Here is a 20725-nt window from a genome sequence, read left to right as displayed (position 1 = left end):
GCTACTGGCAGTGAAGCAAAGTAGGTTAGGCATGAGTAGGGGAAACCCCTTTTGGATTTTGGTCAATCTATTAGATAACATGTCTGGACATTTGTCGTTTACACAAAGGCAAAACATAGTGTACGAATTTGTAAGGCAAAAGCCTATAATCCCTCAGTTTGTAAAGTATGATTATAGCATAATCCACAGTTATGACCAGGACAGGAATAAGGTGTCGGCGCCGTAGAGTATTTTGTTAAACGTTTTAATAAAAGTGCTATATCACACTATTTTAATGGACAAGACATTCCAAGATTACTTAATATGAAGGAATACTTTGAACCACTTTATCAGCCTCTTTTTATTTTTACATCTAAGAAGTAACTTGATTGGCCACTTAAGCTCTCTGATGTGTATTGCATCATTTCATTTTTGCACTGTGATATTTTAAAAATATAAATATACAATGATTACATGCTAAAATGCATTTCATATTCTATAGATCACAATTGTAACTGTACTGTACAGTTAAGCAAGTTGCTCTTAGTGCTGTTTTTTTTTTTCAGCTACATGTGTGCCATGTCAATATATGGTTATAAACTAATGGGAAGCCCAGCAGCAAAATCCCCCTGTGTAATGTGATTGAACCACTGAAGTGCACTAGTCCTTTATGTAAGGCAGTTCATACCTTTTTAGATCATCTTTACATAACTGGATAAGCAGACCACTCGGAATAACTTGGATTTAAAGTTCAAAGACATTTCAGCAGGGGGCTTTCTGGGTGTTTGAATTTGAAGGAAGAATACACTTTAAGTCTCACTCTAGATAAATGGCCTCATCCTTTGAGGCAACTGTGCCATGTAATTACATAAACATACGAGTACAAATGAAAAAGGATGCATAATGTAGTCCAGCAATCCCCCTGCTAATGGAGACATACATTCAACAGATCCATATTATTAATGGACTTCTGTCATCCTGGTGTCTCAGAGGATCATCGCACATGCACTTTGTGTCCTTGTTTTAAATCCAGTGTGGGACATCTGTTGATGTCATCCCTTTTTCTTTCTCCCCGCTCTTTATTTCAATCGAATCTTGCTGCTCTAAAATGCAAAAATGCAGACAAACAATTAGAAGATAAATTGGATTTGGGGGGTTAAAAAAAAGATTTATAACAACACAGATCTACCTCCATCTGCTTTCTGACAGCACTTCTAAGTGGATTTCCAAATAATTAAACCAACAAACAGTACTTTATTTGTTCTGCAGGCTGTCATATATGACAAATAATTTAGTAATACCCATGGAAGGCCATATTAATAATGCATGTGCTATAATGCCTGTCTAAAACATTATGCATAGACCGTATGAAGAAGAAACTATAAAATATAGTTAATAATACGCTTTTGATTAAAGTAAAAGAAACCTTGTGGGTTTTGATGTTACATGATGTATTAGGATTATAATAATACGACTACTTATAATTATAATTAGCGGTATGATACCATTTTTAACAACATTCTAAGTATTATTTGCAAGCTCTAAAGACGGGGTAAATTAAATGTGTTGAGAGCTATATGAACAGTTTATATTGCCCATAACAAATGCACACACATAATTTACCATTCTAGTTTTAGCCAGAAGATTCAGCTAACAATAGCACCAAGGGCAACAAATACTGAATATTCAAAGAAGGAAAAGGTGCAACATTTAAGTGATTGCCGATCTGTCAATACTGTTAATGAGAACATCCAGCAGCCTTTTTAGAAAATCATAATCATAGGCTGTATGGTACATCAATGGTAGCTGAAATGCATCATGCCTCACTTTGGTTAGCAGAGTGCTTTGCATCAAATATGTTACATTATTTCCAAAGTAGCTGAACTGAATGACTTGAATGTTTGTTTAAATAATAATTACTATGGTGCCTGAACTCATGATACAGCACAAAATGAAATTGTAAATTGAAATGACAAAAGATGAAACACTGCATACATACATTTTAATGAGTTCTACAATGGCTCACAAATGCATTATGTAGGGAATAATGTCCAGTAAGGTGTCCCTTATCAGAAATGAATAGATGACGGGAAGTAGTCACCAAGTTTGGCGTCGACAAACTAATTCACAAATGTGTGTTAGTCTGGAGCCTCTCAGTTCATTTTTGGAGAGGACCAAAATGCCTCCGAATGCAATAAGATAAACCTAAAACCAATCACAGCAATAAAACTTGGCTGAATTGGTCCGTTTTGAAGAAGGGAGACAAGGGTGGAAACCTGTAGATCGGTCAAAGCACCTGCCAAAGCAAATGAAACATGAGCTCGGCAGATTTATCTGGCTAGTATTCACCGAGACCCTGGTATAACACATTTTACTGTATACAATGGTCTGGGTGAATACTCAATTCTGATTGGCTGCAGGATGCCGTTGTGTTAATGGACACCTTCCAAGTAGTTCCAGTGACTGTTGATTCAGCTTTCTAAAATGAATTATTCTGCAGCGAATCAGAATAGAGTATGGACTTTTTTACTGAAATCCCATTGCTAGACAACAGCCTTGGTCCTTGTTAACTTCCTGTCAGCTGATGTCATTCACATGCACTGCAACAGGAAATAAGGTAGGACACATTTAGAATTTCTATGTTTACATTGAAAAGGTAATATAGGTATAGACCATGGTTTAAAGAAATAATGATCATACCAATAGTGCATTATAGATGGCATTCACAAGAAATGGTAACCAGATTTTCTCATTGCTCATTTAAACAGTAGTAGTTACAAAGTAAACAAATGTATAAAAAATATACTTACTCACAAAATAAACAAGAAACACTCCAAAGGGACACACTATCTGGTCTCTCTACAACAAGATGATATTAATATGCTTGCTTTTTAATTATTGGTATATAGTTGATTCTTGGCTCTTTTGAAAAAAGTGCATAATATTCTTAAACTCTTTTAAAGATCCTTTTAGGTGCCACTAACAAAAACAATGGTAACAGCAAGCCCACACAGGAGAGGTGTGTGCCAAGATTATTAGTTAGCATATACAATTGCACTAAAAACCTCAAAACAAATGTATTTGGTTGCCCTGCATTGCTCAAGAATTAAGATACAAGTTTTAACAGCTGCTTAAAAAGTTTACCTCAGACAAACTTGTTTTCTCTGCGGTGTCACAGTCACACATAGCCACATAGGTACATAAATAAATTCAACATTTAGCTTAGAAATCTTTGCACGGACTCAAATACCTGAGCAGAACAGTCCAGTTGCTGTAAATCAAGCAACATAACTCTGTGAATGGTGTGTGTGCTTTGTTTTTCTTCACTGCCACGGTCCAGAGGGCCTGTCCTTGAACTGGGTCTGAGGATGGCTCGGAAGTGCATAAATACCATATTGTCCAGAGTCTTGCTGGATAAGGACCTGCGCCTCCATCCCATCTTTCTCCTTCTGAACTTGCTGTGCCTCTATCTGTTCATGTTTGCCCTCTTTCTCTTGCTCATCTTCTTGTTTCTTCTCTTTATTCCAACTTTCAGGATTCTCCTCTGTTCTTCTTAATTCTGGGGGCATAACTGTGCTGACAGACTCTGGGGATTGGGTTTGGTCACATCTGTTCAGTGAGCCTCGCTCTGGGATGGGGATCTAGAACAGAAGTCATCGACATGACATAGCCTTTTTATAAAGACAGGATTATGCTGACAACTTAGCCCTTTAAAGCACTTGCTTTTGGGATTATTTGAATCTAAAATAAATAAATATAATGATGAGCACTTACCATACCTGCTCTAGGCTTTGGCTTCCCTTTTCTTTGGCCTGCTTAGCCAATGACTTTTGCTCTTTGTCCCTCAGAGCTCCAAGGGAACAGCTAGACCTCGCACTATGGCTCTGGCTGATAGGGTCCAGCTCTACATCACTCCAAACCTGCTACAAGGGACATGCACATACAGTATATGTAAATCAAGGTAAGAATGTACTAATGTAACTGTGTGACATTCTGCCTTGTAATTGTGGTACTACTAGAAAATAACAACATGACTGACGGCTGATTATTAGTTAGTATGTCTTCTGATTCAAAACAAATTTGACTTTTTAATAATGATCTATTGTTTCCATGGACACGTCTAGCAATCTCAGTATCGTAAAGATGTAGCTTCTATGAGGGCTTTTTTATTTTTTCATGGATCCCTTGAGCAATAACTAAAGTTAGTGTGAATTTATACAGTTTCAATGCAGAAAGTCATTTAAAATCCACATTGTATAACACAAACATTTCTCTCTCAAAGCAGGGTTCAAAACCAGCAGAGAAAATAACTTAACTTAAATGGACATGTCGCTTTCTGTGCATGGTGCTACTTGTCCTGTTTTTGCTTCTATTCCTCAAAACGTAGTGCAAAGGCAAAACTCACTGTGTCTGTCGTAGACATGGAGGAAACTCTGTGAAACTTGGTTTTGAAAATTGATGTCTGTCTGCTCAGCATTGAGTCCCTAAAGGAGGACTCGCTCTGTGACTCTGATAGGCACGTCCTCCTAGGGGCCTGTGCCAGGAAGTGTAGACAGGGAACATTTTCTGCCATGGTGTCCCTTTTGAAAAATAATGATATCTCAACAAAACCTTGATATTTTTTCAAGTTTGAGCAACTGATTAATTGGTTGACTGCACTCACCTGTACTTAGAATGAATGATGGCGTAGATAAAAGGGTTGTAGATAGCTGATGCCTTGGCTATAACAGCAGGGACAGCTTTGGAATAGGGACTGAGGATACTTCCATACCTGAAACATGTAAAGAGTAGAACTGTACATCACCTTTGTAGTTTGACCCTATTGCATAGCACTTCATCATGCCAAATATAATGATATTTTACAAGAGGTGGAATATGGGTCATGGTAAATGGCCGAAGGAAATTAAACTGTGCAACCAAGCGTACTTTATGTTTTATACTAGGCGACATCTGCTGACAGGAAGGTAACGAGGACCGGGACTGTCAATGAATTTCCATGATTTTCCATTGAAAAAGTCTATAGAATGTGAATCATTTGGTGTTGTGACATGCGAGCTAGCACTTTGTCATGGGCAATCAAGCACTTTACAATCAAGCACTTTACGCACTTTATAAAGAAAGGTCAGCTATATGATTGTGCACTTTACCGGGCATCCTGCAATAATAGCCAGTGCAAGTGTGCAATTGCCACTCTATATTATATGTTGTTACTGTCAGCTCTGTCATTGTCATGTTGTGTTGTTGTTGTTATGTAATGTCTTATTTCTTATTAGCCGCCTGGCTACAATCCCAAACATATTTACGTGTAAATGTTCATTAATATGTTATGTCCACTTTAAAAAAATAAACTAATAAATACAAATACAAAATGTATGTAACAGTCTGTACAGAACAAATGCCGTTATACTTTTAAAACATATGATTAGATCGTAAAGAGCTATTGTCATACTGTATATTTACCCAGCCCAGGCGATGAGGGTGACACATGCATAGGGCGACCAGGAAAGCACAAACACTATGATGACCACAAAAGCAATCTTGGCCAGCTTCCATTCAGTCTTGATGGACTGCTGCTGGATCAGTGTTGACTTCCTCACCTGATACCCCAACTTTTCCACATCTCTGTGAGGACAGAGAGAGGGAATAAAGGATGTTTGAGTCAATGTGTATTGTCAGTGGGAAACATACCACACAGCACAGCAGACAAAGTGACAAACAGGGCAAAAACAATCAATTTCTACATCATAATGATGGAAGATAAAATATGAAATAAAAGAAACTGATTTACCAGAATTGGACAGAGCATGCAAAGAGTAACAGGCAAGCATGCTAAAGGTGCTTAGAGGCCCGCCAACTAATTTTGAAGGACATGGCCTAACCTTCACAGTACTAAAGTCTAGATGGTTAATATTCCCTTAAACTTTCTTAGACTTCCATCCCAAGATATCAACGCTAGCCTAACCTAGGGCAAAACTAATACTGTGTCCAGGCATTCCTTTAAGTCGCTGTTTAGTTTTCGGCTTTACAGCTAGTCTTCCTTAAGGTAAATACTAAAAGAGACAGCTATTGTCATATTTGCTGAGGTAGCACACAGAACGGTGTAGACAAGAAATTATAAATATGTGCACAAAGAGAAATTAGAAAAGGGAAGGACTCAATAGAGCAGAAGCCACCATCACGATCCCATTATTCTAATGTCAAGCCTCTTCTGAAACACATTGCAGTTGATGTGAATTTGTGACATTAGAGTGGAACTGCTATAGTCTGCAAATCAATGGTATGGTGTTGTTTTTTTTAATACAGTTTTTACTGTTAAGTAGCTTTAAACAACAGTATGTCAAGTATTTTTAATGTGTTTAATGCATTAAAGTGCTGCATATTCACCTAGGTTAATTCATTCACCTGCTTGCATGGCGGATTGCCAGGAACATGCACATATAACAATATGATATAATGGCCAGAGGGATGAAGAATACAAAGCAGCATAGCATCAAAGTATAACTTTTATTGGCAGGGGTAGATGTCACATAGTCCCATGTGCATGAGGTCATCAGGCCCTCTGGTATGTACGAACCTTAACAGAAAAGATGACAAAGACGGATATGAAGGAAGTGTAAGTGAGCTGAATACAAAAATAAGGCGGCAAGATGGTAAGTTACTTACTCCACCCCAAAAGCGGTGCAAGGCTCCAGGCTAGTGAGTACAGCCAGACCAGGACAATAATGAGGCAAGTGCGTTTCTTGGAGGTCCACCGTATGGCCTGCAGAGGCTTGGTGATGACAATGTAGCGGTCTAGAGATATGGCCAGAAGGTTTATCATGGAAGTGATTCCAAATAAAGCTCCACAGAAGGCATACATTTTACAGCCTGTGGATGAAAAGTGAGAAGGCATTTCACCGATATTGCTACTGTATAATTTTTTACCACCTTTGCACATTTCTCATTCAAACCTCTCTCAAAATATTACATGTGAAAAGCAGATTAAAGGATGGACAGTAGCTATTCTTTTTTTTTTGAGTGCAGGATGTATATGTAGAATGTGAGGGACATACCCGTTTCACCAAAGATCCACCCCTTATAAAGAGAATTAACAAAGAAGATGGGTGACTGTGTAATTGCCATGAGGAAGTCACTGACTGCAAGGTTCATGATGAAAAAGTTGGGGGCAGTCCGTAGCTTCTTGTTACTGAAAAACAGGAGGATTGAAAAATCTCAAATCAAAAATATCCCACAAAGCAATAGGTTGTTGTTGACAAATAAAAAATGTTTTTCAGAACTGATTACCATAAATAAAAGAGACAGTTGGAGATCTCCAACAAACATGACTTTTCAACAGAATAACAATATTTTTGTTGTGTTCAGTTAAATGAGCTGCACTCAACATTCAGAGCATTAATATAGCAGCAAAAATATATTTTCTTTGTAAAGATATAATGAAGTAATGGCATCCTGAGCAGATAATGAAGTCACACTCCCCTTGTGAATGTTGTAATCCAAGTCTGACATTTGATGTCATTTAATGTATTGGAGTCTGTAAGAGTACTTTGAGTAGAGTTCCTTCAAAGTTTATAATGCTCTCACACGTTTTTGTTGTTTCTAAAGCTTTTTTGTGTGTAATTCATCGAACACCGAAATCTTATTAGTTCTTATTAGAAATAAACCTGATGCAAATATATATTTTTCAGTGGCTTGGACAAGACTCATTTCCCTATGCACATTAAATGGAGGAACACAAACCAATGGATTCAGTGCACTCCCATGTTGACTGAGTGTGGCAAGTAAAACCTTTTGAAAAGACAGTTACAGCGATTTACTTTCGATGTTACCAGCCTTCATGAAAAATAGTTAGTAAAAGTAGGCGCTCATCAATAGAGAAATACAATTATAGATGACCTTTACACTGAGATGTATTGTTGGAGGGGACAGAAGAGAAACCCAATAAACCAAATGCCTAGCAGATACTCTACACAGAAAATCAAAGTAGTGTTGATAGTATTCAGGTATTTATTATAACGCGCGCACGCACGCATGCACGCACACACACACACACACACACACACACACAAAGGTAAATCTCCCAGAACAAAGCAGCACCTTAGCTTTTCAATTAAAGCTAAGCTTGGGAACAAGTACAGGAAGAATTCTGAATTGCACTGCAACATAACATTTGTTTACTTATTCAAATATCAAGCTTTTCCCCTGATAGCAACTCTTCATATCTTCCCAAATATCTTCTCAAATCAGTTCTGTCCGGATAACACTGCCCTTCCCGGTCGTCCAAACGAGAAACAGACGCAACATGCAACAGATACATAAAAACACATTCCTCTTGTGAAATGAATCATCTCATACTGCTTCATCCGTCAGTTACAGTAACTACTAGCATATCTTCAGGACAACCTGATTGTGTTACTATTCACACAATCTCACTTCATAAAAACCTGTGATACCCATTTACTTGTACATTTAATGAGCAATAATGAGCTTGGAACTGGTGGACTAGCAGCACATGTTGCGAGTGCTTTTTCTATGGCTGTGAGTTGGCACAGATGGTCATGTTGTAATGCATGGTAATTGTGTGTACTTGATAACCTTCTGCTAGCATGCCATAGCTCACTGCACACACATACACACCTCAGATTGCTTTTTGGAAACAGTCCGTAAATCATAGCTAATGCCTTTGTTACATTGAAACAAGGCCCCAGAAACAGTGCCAGGCTGTGTGGAGGGATGCCAATGTGTGATGATTTTCTCTTTGTAACTAAAATAGAAGTCTCTGTCTGTCTGTCCTTCAATTTTCTTGACAACTATTCAACATCTGACAGACTTGTGTATTGCCGTGGACCAAGTGCAGTGTCAAGTGCAAGCTCTTGAGATCAACAGGACATATTTTTTAGTAGTGCATTATGTACACACTGTGTTGAGTATTGGCTATACACTCACTGCCGAACAGCATGCATACAATATACATGAATACAGCTCACTCTCTGTCACTTGCTACAAGACCAAATGAAGAAAGAAAAACTGGAGAGACCCAAGATGTTACATTGTGGCAAACTCAAACATTTCAAGCATCAGCAGTGACAAAGCTTTAGTAATGAATGCTTTTGTTCCCATTGACTGTAAACAAAGACAGTATGTTTGACAGCTCCTCGAAAGTGAAGCCAAGACCTCTTGATCGCCCCTTGGTGTCTGGCTGCTGTATATATTACTGCCTATACTGTATTTTTTTTATACCTCCCTTGTGTTTTTGTAAGCTGCTGGAAACTCAATTTCCTTGCGGGGGTCATCCCAAAGGATCAATAAAGCGAAGTCTAAGTCTAAATCTAAGTCTAAGTCTATATGTCATCAATCATATCATGTCTACGGTCCCAGTTAGCTAGCTGAAGCTTACACTTAGCAATGCTGTTGATCCAAGGAAGCACAGGGTCAAGTGTGAAGTTGTTTGGATGAGCGCTTTTCAAGAAAGCTGCAAGCAGCAATACCTCAGGCCAAGCGGACAGCCCCAGAGTGTTTGTTTCCAACGTGCACTGCACTAGTTTAGTGATCGAGAGAAATCTGAAGATGACCTAAATCTTGTTGTACTTTTTGTAAATGCTGGCTTCAGAATATGAACAACAGTAAAAATAGCAGCCTTTGATGTCTTTCATCTTTGAAGTGTCATGTCAGTGTCTGTGTCAGTGTCAGCGTAATCACAGCGTAATCTGTGTAATCGTATTTACCGTGACATAAAAGGAATAGGGAGTATAGGGACACAGATGGTGGGTGAATATTTGTTCCAACTGAAATGAAAACAAGAATGCCATATGTTTCCTAGTTCTGGAAATTTAAACCTTAGACCAGTGTTCATATAGTGCCATAACTGAATATTGACTTAAATAGTTACATCAGCTCCATTTAGCCTGTGGGCATTATCCTCCCTGTGTTGTCCACTGAGTGTAAAAAGACAAAAAAAGGCGAACCATTCAATAGACAGATAAGTTGGAGTGCATGTGTGTGTTTACAAGCAGGTGAGTGGGTATGTACTTAAGTGTGACTGGAGTGGAGAACGAGTGATGTGACATTTGAGATGTGTATAGATGTGTGTCACTTGAGGTTGGACCTTAATGCAGAAAACATGTCATGCCCAGGATTTTATCTAACACTTCGCCCTTCACAGCATTCAGTGGAACATTATATACCCAGGAGTAGCCTTAGTATGTATACTGTATGTAACATCCACCCCAATATATTTTCTTTATTGACCTTGGAGTCATTCATTTTAACTAGATTTTTAAAATATCCTTTCAAGTAGAGTTAGGTGATATGAGGATACATATCATCAAGACAATATATAAACTCCAATCCAACTCTAATATATATTTTTTAAATTGTTTCTATAGCGATATAGTAAAAAAAAAAAAAAACAGCAGCCAAACTGCATAACGGCAATATTTACCTCATTTGGACTGCACTTTGCGCTCTGATCCTTGCACGTTATATTAATTTGCACCCAAGTTCTTAATACAGGGGAAAAAATAGGTACTTTTCATATCAATTCACAATATACAAAATGAGGCTTTACCATTAGGTTATTTCATATAGACTATTTATTCATTAAATTACCAGCAAACATGCTATAGCGTGATGTACAGTATATAAATATAGAGATACGAAATGAATGATATTGGGATCAAATATTTTGGCCATTTTGCCCAGCCCTATTTTCAAGTGAAAACGTATTCAGACATTATTTAGCTTGGAAGAATGGTGGGTCGATGTGTGTATTCACTACTCAAGTGTTGCTCCGATCAATGTCAAAAAAATCAGACACAACATCATCACGCAAGACTGAGGCAGCTCTGTTCTTCAGGTTTAACACCAAATTATGAAAGGCAGTGAATGCTGTCTTGGTTGCTTTTTGGCTGAAAAATAATGAGGCAGGGATGATTTATACATAGAGAAGAAGCTATAGTTAGGGTACATAGTAGTTGATTGGATTACCCAGAGCAGCAGTACTCTTATTTACACTTGATTGCCCTCTGTATGTGGTTTAGGCGGTACTGAAAAACAGTTTGACTGTGTGTAAATAAGGGGGAAGCTGACTTATTGAATTAATGCATTGATTTATTTAGTACAGCTAGAAAATCGCTGAGCTGCTTCCTGGTATTGAATGCCTCCAGGCTGGTGAGAAGACCTTTCTGTGCTTGTGACATCTGTGCTTCCTCATGCAAGAACACACATTTCCCCTATTCAGTGCTCTTAATCTCTGCAACGCCTAAACACAACTGACTGTACTGTGCATACAGTATAGAAAGTACGTCACATGAACTGAGGAAAGTGTTGACTTTGAGTTTCTTTTGCTAGTCTCTAAAGAAAAATAGGCACTGTTATATAACTTTTAGTTAATGGTCACTAGTTTGATATTGTATAGATCAATATATTTAATTACAGGATTTATTAAAGTTATAATCCATAAGATTTAGTTCCGAGCCTACTGAAGACCTGCGCTGCAGAACTGGGAGAACCACTACAATGCATCTTCAACCTTAGCCTGCAGCTAGGGAGAGCGCCTTCCCTCTGGAAGACCTCCTGCATCGTTCCGGTTCCCAAGAAGAACAGGCCCAGCGAGCTGAATGACCTCCGACCGATGTCACTCACTTCACACCTGATGAAGACGCTGGAGTGGCTCTTCCTCAGCCTCCTCAGACCCCAGGTACAACACGCTTAGGACTGCCTGCAGTTTTTATACCTCCCTTGGGTTTTTGTGAGCCGCTGGAAATTCCTTCCTTGCGGGAGTCATCCCAAAGGGATTAATAAAGAGAAGTTTAAGTCTAAGTCTGAGGCTGAGGAGAGGAACTCTGGGAGGTGAGGTTCCAGAAGCTCGCCAGCAATTACATCTTACCGTCAAAGAGGTGCTCGAAACAATGTATCTCAAATTTTATGGATTATAACTTTAATCTCAAGCGTGCCATTTGTAAACTAATTTACTTAAAGTTAACTCGACCTCAACCAGCAACATCGACATGCTATAAAATATACAATAATATAACACTGTGAAAGGGGCCATTCTGCATAACAAGTAGGTTTCACTTTGATACTTTCATAGGTTGATAATAACTCTGCACTTCTACTTAAGTAAAAATTGTAATCTTAACTCCATAGTGCTGGAGTACGGTATGGATGTGTGAAATGAATAATACTAATAATAAGGATAACAATCATAATAATTACTTATGAGAGTTGTTTTTTAAGTAACCGAGGATTTTCTTTTTTTTAGAGTAAACCTTTACTGGACAGGTGTTTATCAATAGAAAAGGTTAGTAACTTACGATGACAGACAAGCACATTCTTCGCTATCATCACTTACCAGAAAAAGGCGTACATGACCAAGGCGTTCCCAGTAACACCTAATGTTCCAATAACCAAGACAAAGAAGGCAACAATGTAGTGAGCATAGGCCTGGACATCCACCCGTCGATAGAATCCATCTTCCATGTCCATTTCTGTGACAACAACCACACACAAACAGAAGTCAGCATCAGAGGGTCTATCTTCATGTACAGCATATCCCAGTGACTTTCAAAGGGACCCGATCTTTCTTTCCGTCCGTCAGACCCACTGAACTATCCGGCATTGTGTAACAGTACTTTCAATGATCAGAATGTAGAATGCCTGTGGGCAAGAATATAAATTAAGATGTACAGCTTGCATCAGCAACATTGTCTACATTCAGTTACCAGAACTTCATGTCATAATTTGATATAGTTGAGTTAGTTTGGCTCAAGGTCATGTGAATTTGTTCTTAGCTGAGGTTTCTTTGTAATAGTTTAAACATTACATTGTGCTTATAGCTTATACATTTTTTTTCTATCCCTCTTCTAAGTTTGGATCCATTGTTGTTATTTTGTGTTTGTTTTTATGCTTTAGAGAATGTAACAGTTCATACACACTATTTCCATTTAGGAAATCCTCACATTTCCTCCCAGCTCACTGGTGATGTTTTGAAACTCAACTGTCAACTTTGTTGAGTTTTAAAACAGGAAATTTCGGGCTTTAGGGGTTACTGTTGTGAACTATAACAACAGTATATCTGTAAGTTCTGAGGAAAAGTTCTTGTGCCTAATACCGCACAGTTTGGTTTGTTGGGCATTACCGACTGTCTTATTGTCTTGCTTTAAAGGGAACACTTTCACACAAAACATTGCTAAAAGCCTTAAAACTGTAGCCTGACGTCATCAGACTAAATTGCAAATGTGAGTCATAGCTTTTCTTATTTGATCTGTTTAGTTATATCTGCCAGAGCAAATACAACATGGGCTTGCAGATTTATTTGGTTCCCAGACTATTAAAACTACATCCGAGCTCTTTTTAGCATTGCTAACTGTGTGACTATATCCAATATCAGTCTGTCTGTCTTATTCGTCCTCCAGGGACCAGATTTCTAAACTATGTATATACAAAACAAACCCATGCATATACTATTCCCTGCACGTAACGGATAATAAACAGTGTGTGATGAGAATGGATGCACTTTACGCAAAAAAACACCCAGCATCGGCGAAGTGCAGCCTACGACAACCTGTCACGCTATCTCTGGAAAACTGAGGTGGCTGCTCCGAGCTGCATCTTTTTAATTGCAGCCAAGTGCGGCCAGACTAAAAGTTAGGATTGTTTAACTAGAGCAGCCAGAGAAAACATGCAGCCAATCAATAAACAGAGCCCTGTGACTCCTGTGACATGTTGGCATGTGTTGTAAATATTTTCTCGCCTGAAACACATGATGCCTCCCGGCTGTAGAAAAAATGTAATTATTGAAGCCTAAGGCACTTCACTGCTGCTGCTTGGTGGGTTTTTGGCATATACAGATCAGGTGTACACACACATTTCTACAGGAATCCAATAGCGATTTGCTGAGGTGGAGATGAAATATAGGATAATCGAAATTTAGATTCAGTCTCATATTATTTTGTTTAGGTTGTTCAGAGAGTTTAACGAAGTCTACACACGATTTCTAAAATACTTTCCAAAAAACCTTTCTGGACTAGATCTTCCAGTTCCAGTTATACACTGACTCATAAGAAATAGAGTTAGAATGAGTAAGCATTTTTTTTTGCATGTAAATCATGTATATGATATAGAATTAAACTGATTATGACCGTCAGTGTGTTTTAATCATTAATCCTTGCAACCTGTAAAGTTGGTTGGCTGAATATTAATCAGTATAAGAGTGAAAGAGCAGTGAAGCAGTCATGGCTTTCCCGCCAGAGTTTGAGATCCTCACTCAGTATTATTGAACTAATGGGATTTGGAAGTTTCTATGAGGTCTTGCTTAGGACAGCAACACTATGCTGTTTCAGAGCATGACAGAAGAGATTTTGTTTGAACAAACTCTAATAAGGCAATGTAGCACTTAAAAATGGATGGCAGAGTATGTAACCATTCTAATCTGTCAAAAGTGCTCAATGACTGAGAAATATTTATCAAAAATGTGATTAACTCTGGGCATTTCTGATTATGAAAATGGCTGTAAGGACTTCCACATGCTGTTCCATGTGGCCTTCGCTCAGCTGCAGCACTTATTATAAGACGATTTCTATGTTAATGTGATGGAATCGAGCGTACATGTTGAGTCACGCAACATTAACAGCATTTATCATCCTTTGTAAACCTACTTCCTGTTTGCCTCTGATCTGCTTCATAAACAGGAGTCCGGAGCCAGTGCAGCACAATGCTCTATGCCACAGAAAATGCTGTGAAACATCTATCATGTATCCCATTAATAATTTCTTTGAGAACATGAACATGTATTTAATCATGCTCACAGTTGATGCAAACCAAAGCTGAGTGATTGTACTGGGCGTAATCCACCAGAGCAGTAGTGAATCCAACTGATTATATATACATGAGAAATGCCTCAGCATGTTGCTATGCCTAAAATTTTGTATTGATAGTGCAGCATCTTCTTATAAGGTGTTAAAATGAATAGATAAGCATAGACATTTATATGACAGCACAGTGGGTTGAGAACACATGGACTTGCAGGGTGTTAGGTCCAAATAGGGAGCTCTTGCTGTGCTCAACGAAGCCTTGTGCATCACAGAAGCCCTCCATCACCTCTAAGTGTACTTCCTCTCTTTAGGCATCAAAGCATTTTCCCATGAATCAGAGACATATCTGATTTTGTGTGACTGTATTCACACTAAAAGTAAAATGCACTCTTTACTGTCTTATATGAACATTAAGGGGAATGGGTGCATGTTCATTCAGAAATTGCTAATAAGATTTTTGTGTTCATGGAAAACAAATGAAATGAATACGCTTTGATAGGAAAAGCACGCCATGTCAATAATTTAACTTCAGGGTATAATAAAATAAAGTGATACTTTACCTCCTCCAGAGAGTGAAGCCCCTATTTCCCCTCCGGGGACCTCTGTGTTTGTTTGGAGTGGACCGGCAAACAGGATCAGAGACACGGAAGTCGTACAATAAATAAAAATGCTGGGGGAAAAAAATCCACTACACTTCAGTGTTAAATTGTTATAATTGATGACTGCTTCTTTAATTCCCAAGTCAGATAGAGATTCTCTCATATGCTGCAGCAACAGAGAGCTGCTGCTACCAGTGCTTGAGAGAATATGAGAATGTAAAGACACATGTGGAAAGCGAGCAGCAGCGCATTGACCCATCCCCCTGCTGGCTACCCATCACACACAGCTCTCACATGGCACAATGCATTGATCAAGCCAGTGTGTGGTGTGTGAGCATGCATACGAATGTGCGTGTTGTTTGTGTGGGAAGGTGGTAAGAGGTTGGTCTGATCATATTAAAGACATTTCAGGTAAAATCTAAACTCTGGTTAAGACTTTTAGAAAGAAAAATGTGCTTCATTAGAAACATTTTTTGTAACACCAATTGCATGTTGCACCATTAGAGTTTGCCTTAATGAATCAAGGTAGGTGTATGTGTTTTGCAAATTAGTTTTCATATGCATTGATTTTTTTTATCTGTGAGCATCTAATGCTCATTGTCTGTGGCATATTTGTATGTCAGCTCAAGATGCCATAGCTGACAATGCGCGGTGTGGGGAAATGACACAGCCCAGTTGTTGCTGTTTGCCCTTGGGTGCTTTGAGAATTGCAAAGAGAGGTTTTGAAAGGCACCAAACCTTTTACATAGTATCAGACTTGTTCACTGTTCATCCTTGTGTAAGGTGAATCCTGAGAAAAGCACTCTCATAAAAGCTTCCCAATGTTTATCATCTCATGCACAAATGAGCAGACAACTACAGCACCCCCTCTTGCCCTTAATATTTCCCATTTGTACATTGAAATCAGGCCTCTTTCAGAGCACCTGGCCAGTTCAGAGCAGGTCATGAAATGCAGTGACTTATGAAATGGGCTTTCTCTGTGAAGATTCAGTTTGGATACCATCTAGCAAGAGGAGCATAAGCCTCTACACGTCTGGGTCACTGCACTTACAAGGGAAACAGACCTATCAGCATACACCAGATTCCAATCAGTTAGCTTCACTATAATACTTTATGACATAATAATACTATGAGGCAGATATTGTGTTTGAAATGTTGTACCACTGTGCCAGCAACAACCGTGGCCAGAGTAAATATGCCTTGGGGTTGTCCGGCCGTACAAATTAATAGTGTCTCCTCTTCAAGTTCAAGGTTTTGCTGATATTGAGGTTGAGGTGAATGTTGTTGGACCATGTGGCGAAAATCAATATCAGTCCCCTCTGGTCCTTTATAAAAAGATCTCTAGTCTTCGAGTGAAGACAGCATTTTTATGTTTCTTACTGGAAATTATTCATTGGACATGTATATTTGCCAAAAATACATCCCCTATATTTAATTATATTCCTTCAAATATTCTTTACATATATGATATGAGCCTGGGCAGATATGGATGTAAACTTCTGGAGGGGAATACAGTCGCAAGGTGGTAATTACAGATATGTTGTGTGTTGAAGCCTTGTTAAATCATTTCTGTGTCAAACTACGGGATTGTGATTACCAGCTGATCCACTGTGAGGGCATTTAGCATCATGGGTACAAGGCTTAACTGTTTTCTTTATGTAGCTAAGACAAAGAGAGCTTTCAGTAACGCTGTTTACTTCGAAAGAAAAGGAAATCTGATATGTTTCCATGAAAGCATGTACAGGAGGACATTCAGAGGTGTTAACTTCACCCTGTGGTAATGTGGTCATTATGCACAAAGGCCAAAAATGACCCAAGAAATCTCAGAATGCCCCTAAACAATGTGATCAAGGGGCAAAAACTCTCCCCAAGATTTTGAGATCATTTTTTTTTTTGGACCAGTTCAAATAGTTGTCCTTAATAATCCTACAGCCAAAACGTACGGGGCACAGATGCAGTGCGACACAGCAGCATTGTTCATTATTTCCAATTGAAGCTGCTCTATTTTCACACGTTTTTCTCTCTACGCACAGCTACAAAGCCTTCCATCAGGAAAAAAAACTACATATAACTTTATAAAAACAAGCACAATCTGTTTAAAAATGATCAAGATACAAAGATACATACCTTATTGTACCAGAGGGCAATGTGAAGTAGTAGAGCAACCCTGTGGCTGTTTTGTTTTTGTTTTTTTACATTTCACATAAAATAAATAAATCAATGTGTATCCATGATCCTGTAGTTAAAATGATGTAGTTAATTTATCAAGCACCAGTAATTATAGCTTTAGCTTTTAACCCTGTATAACCAGCTGCATTATCACTCGGCAAAACTAAATATGCACACAGTGAAGCTGGCGGCAACCAGCTGTAAAAAACCATGCTGTGCCCCGCCTACGTGTTGCAGTGTGCTACACTGAGCCATCATTTTATTTTTCCATCTCTAACAAACACTCACACAAACAGAGCTGTTACATATAAATGCACTGATATTAGCAATAGAACGTTTTTTATTTACTCATCTTGGCACAAGGTGGTGATTATTGAATGCCATTTAATCTGGGTTTATTTCACATTTTAACAGTCCCTCCCAATTTTTTGTAAATGCCTTGACATTTTTAAAGATACTGTAATGGATTATACACTTTGTGATCATAGAAAATGTTGACATAATGTGGTCCTAGGGAAGAACTTTGGGAAACCAGTTTGCATTGCCACTTTGTCGGACTTTTCCATAGCCTGGGGGAAGACAATTAAAGAGTAGAGGATGTGAGATCATTGCAAACGCTGTCCCTGTGGACCAGTGAGAGGTTGTCCTGCCAAATGGTGCAGAGTCCAAGAAAAATGTCCCCATGGGGACAATAAAGTATATATATATATATACAGTATATATATATATATATATTCATCTATCACAGCTAAGTAGGGTGATGATACTGGTGCTTCCGTAAGAATTGCCAAGAGTCGGCCACACACTTAACGCATACTAATGTGAGTTGTTTTTGTCAGGCTAAAAGAGCGGATGAGACTGCTTCTTTTGCCTGAGGTGACCCCATCAAAACAATCAAGCATCCAATTACTGTCAAAATGGTCTGTCACCTTTTTCACTCCCCCTTAGGTGTGAAAAGGAAAATGCATCTCGCAAAATACACTTCAATAAAAAAGCTTGTACGTGAAAATAAGTCTGCCCTCAGGGACTTTAGAGACAAGGGGTTGTCCACAGAATAAAATTGAAGAGGACCAGTGACAGAAATTGTCTCCTAACTAAAATCTTCAAGACCAAAGTCTGCACGTCAGTGGCCACTGTGTCCGTCATTTTGAGCTGTAATGTAATTGCGATTTTAGGTCTCTGTGAGGCCATTATGTATAAGTGCTTAATTGCAGCAGTAAGTGAGGTGCATAATAGAAAGAAAAAAAGAAATCGGATGAATGGAAGCTAATTTAGGCAAGCACATTAGGCTGTCGTCAACCAGAAGCCAGACATCAAATTATGTATATTTTCGTACTGCTTTTTGAGTAAGTTCTTCGTTTGTTTGTTTTTTAAAACTATTTTGTGACATTATTTGTTAAAATATTATTCATTGTTATGGTGGTATTTTCCCAGAGTTTCTCTACCCAGTAGTCTAAATTTGTTTCAAATCCTTCTTAACCCTGCTTGGGCCCAAACACAGTAAAACGTAAAATATTGGAATCATTATACAGATCCTGTTAATTTTAAACTTTTTTTTCAAACCTGAGTTCAGGTGAACTTCCTTTCCACTCATTTTTGAAGAGCTCTTTTTTATCCTCAGACAGTTGTATATTGTATGTACTAAAAAAATCATAAAATCAAGTCGGATTCTTAAAAAGTGTCTCACTAACACAGTTGGTGTCTCGTCATTACTTAGACCTCTGTACTCTTTGATTTGTTTTTATGTGATGAGTCTCTTTTGATTTACAAAGGATTTTTTTTAACCAATCCGAACTGTTACTGCTTAAAATGACCTACACAGTGACCAGCAAGTTTTGTTGACACAGTTTTTACCCGGTTCTGTCCACTTTACCCAATTAGGTCAATGTTTTGTCAGCTCGTGTCAGGGGAAGAGAGGCTTCTGAGAAACAAAACGGGTGCTTGTTGTAGCTCGAGTCACTTCCTTCAGGGTCCAGATGGCATTTTTGTTTGGTTTTACTGTAGATTAACAATTAGGCTAAGCTTCCTCAGCAGCAACTTTCAGTCACCAGAGATTGGCTTACCAGTCAGTGGGTCAACATGTTGTCTAAAAGTCAGTATATTTATCTGCATGTCCAGAAATTAAGTAGCACAAACAGAGATGAAGTAAAGATCCTAAATGAGTGCACTTGGTTACATAATAGAGTGCTGTAGCATTTAAGAATTGCTTGTGACTTCAGGAGGTGTAGTCTACTTAGGTTTAATGTGGCCCCAGGTGTACTTAGGCAGAGATCCTATGATTTCCATAACAATTCAAAACTTCATAATAAGATATTACATTAATTTGACATTGTTGTTCCAATTTAATTTAGACATTTATTTTTAAATGACTTATTGCAATGATACAATGGAAACTAATTAGTTGTTGCCTTGATTTTGAAATAAAAATATAATCTACCTCAATAAAATCATTTTTCCTATATTCAATAAATAAATAAATGTTTCCTTTATCCTTTTGCTATTTATTTTAGTTACTTGCATCCTCACTTGATCGTTTGACAACCGATCAGCTGCATCATTTGCAATTGCCACCTTTTTCTTTCACTTTTCTTTTTTCGAAAATCAATACCATACTTGTGACCCATTCATGTGCATGAAAGAGCCCTGTAGGATGTAGAAGCAATTTGTAAGTGTCAATCATTTGTTAAATGTGACGATTTGGTGCGATTTGCAATCTGCGTGTAAGCAGTGCTCACAAATCGCTCATAAAACAGGCCCCTATACTGTACTGTTTTATGTCAAGCCCTCAGCAGTTCAACTGTGACCTTGTCTGGCTCAATTTGTATTGGAGTGGGATGGGTTAAGACCTCCTCACCTCACATGCCCCTCTGTAGTCAACTCCATGCACAGGCGTGATGGAGAGAGATTGATAACGCGTCCCACCGGGCGACAAATGACAAATGAATGACCAGTCACCTTCACAGGGAGCTCTTGTTCATTTTAATGTTGTTATATTGATTATTTTTCTACATTACGTAAGTGTCTCAGCATCAGCAACAGTGAAGCAGTGGAAGGTTAGAGGTACACTCTGAATCATCCAGGGCCGCCATTAGGAGGAAAGTATTATCTAATGGCGTAGAGGATAAACTACTCATTTATATTAAGGGCTCCTGCAGACCTGTCTTTATG

The 20725-nt window shown here is 38.4% G+C and overlaps 2 protein-coding genes across 2 annotated transcripts in view; one reads left to right on the top strand and one right to left on the bottom strand.

The window, feature by feature from the left end:
• Positions 1 to 3491: 3491 nt before the first annotated feature.
• opn4xa (opsin 4xa) lies at positions 3492 to 17602 on the bottom strand. Its single transcript, XM_083929358.1, has 11 exons — positions 17516 to 17602; positions 15350 to 15459; positions 12329 to 12464; positions 7032 to 7165; positions 6643 to 6846; positions 6382 to 6553; positions 5440 to 5601; positions 4643 to 4750; positions 4385 to 4559; positions 3754 to 3902; positions 3492 to 3620 (listed from the first exon to the last, which is right to left on the bottom strand). Coding segments are annotated over exons 3-11 (1239 nt in total). The 5' UTR covers positions 12463 to 12464; positions 15350 to 15459; positions 17516 to 17602; the 3' UTR covers positions 3492 to 3619.
• Positions 3858 to 20725, top strand: part of gdnfa (glial cell derived neurotrophic factor a) — a gene marked incomplete at its 5' end in the record, with an annotated part of 42264 nt that continues 25396 nt past the window's right edge. The window contains 2 exon segments of the mRNA XM_083929359.1: positions 3858 to 3926; positions 3928 to 3940. Of these exon segments, the coding sequence (XP_083785485.1) occupies positions 3858 to 3926; positions 3928 to 3940 (82 nt within the window).

This window comes from Echiichthys vipera (assembly GCF_963691815.1).
Source record: "Echiichthys vipera genome assembly, chromosome: 16".
Lineage (NCBI taxonomy): Eukaryota > Metazoa > Chordata > Actinopteri > Perciformes > Trachinidae > Echiichthys > Echiichthys vipera.
Note: the sequence above shows the minus strand (reverse complement) of the source record. Positions and strands in the feature narration are given on the sequence as shown.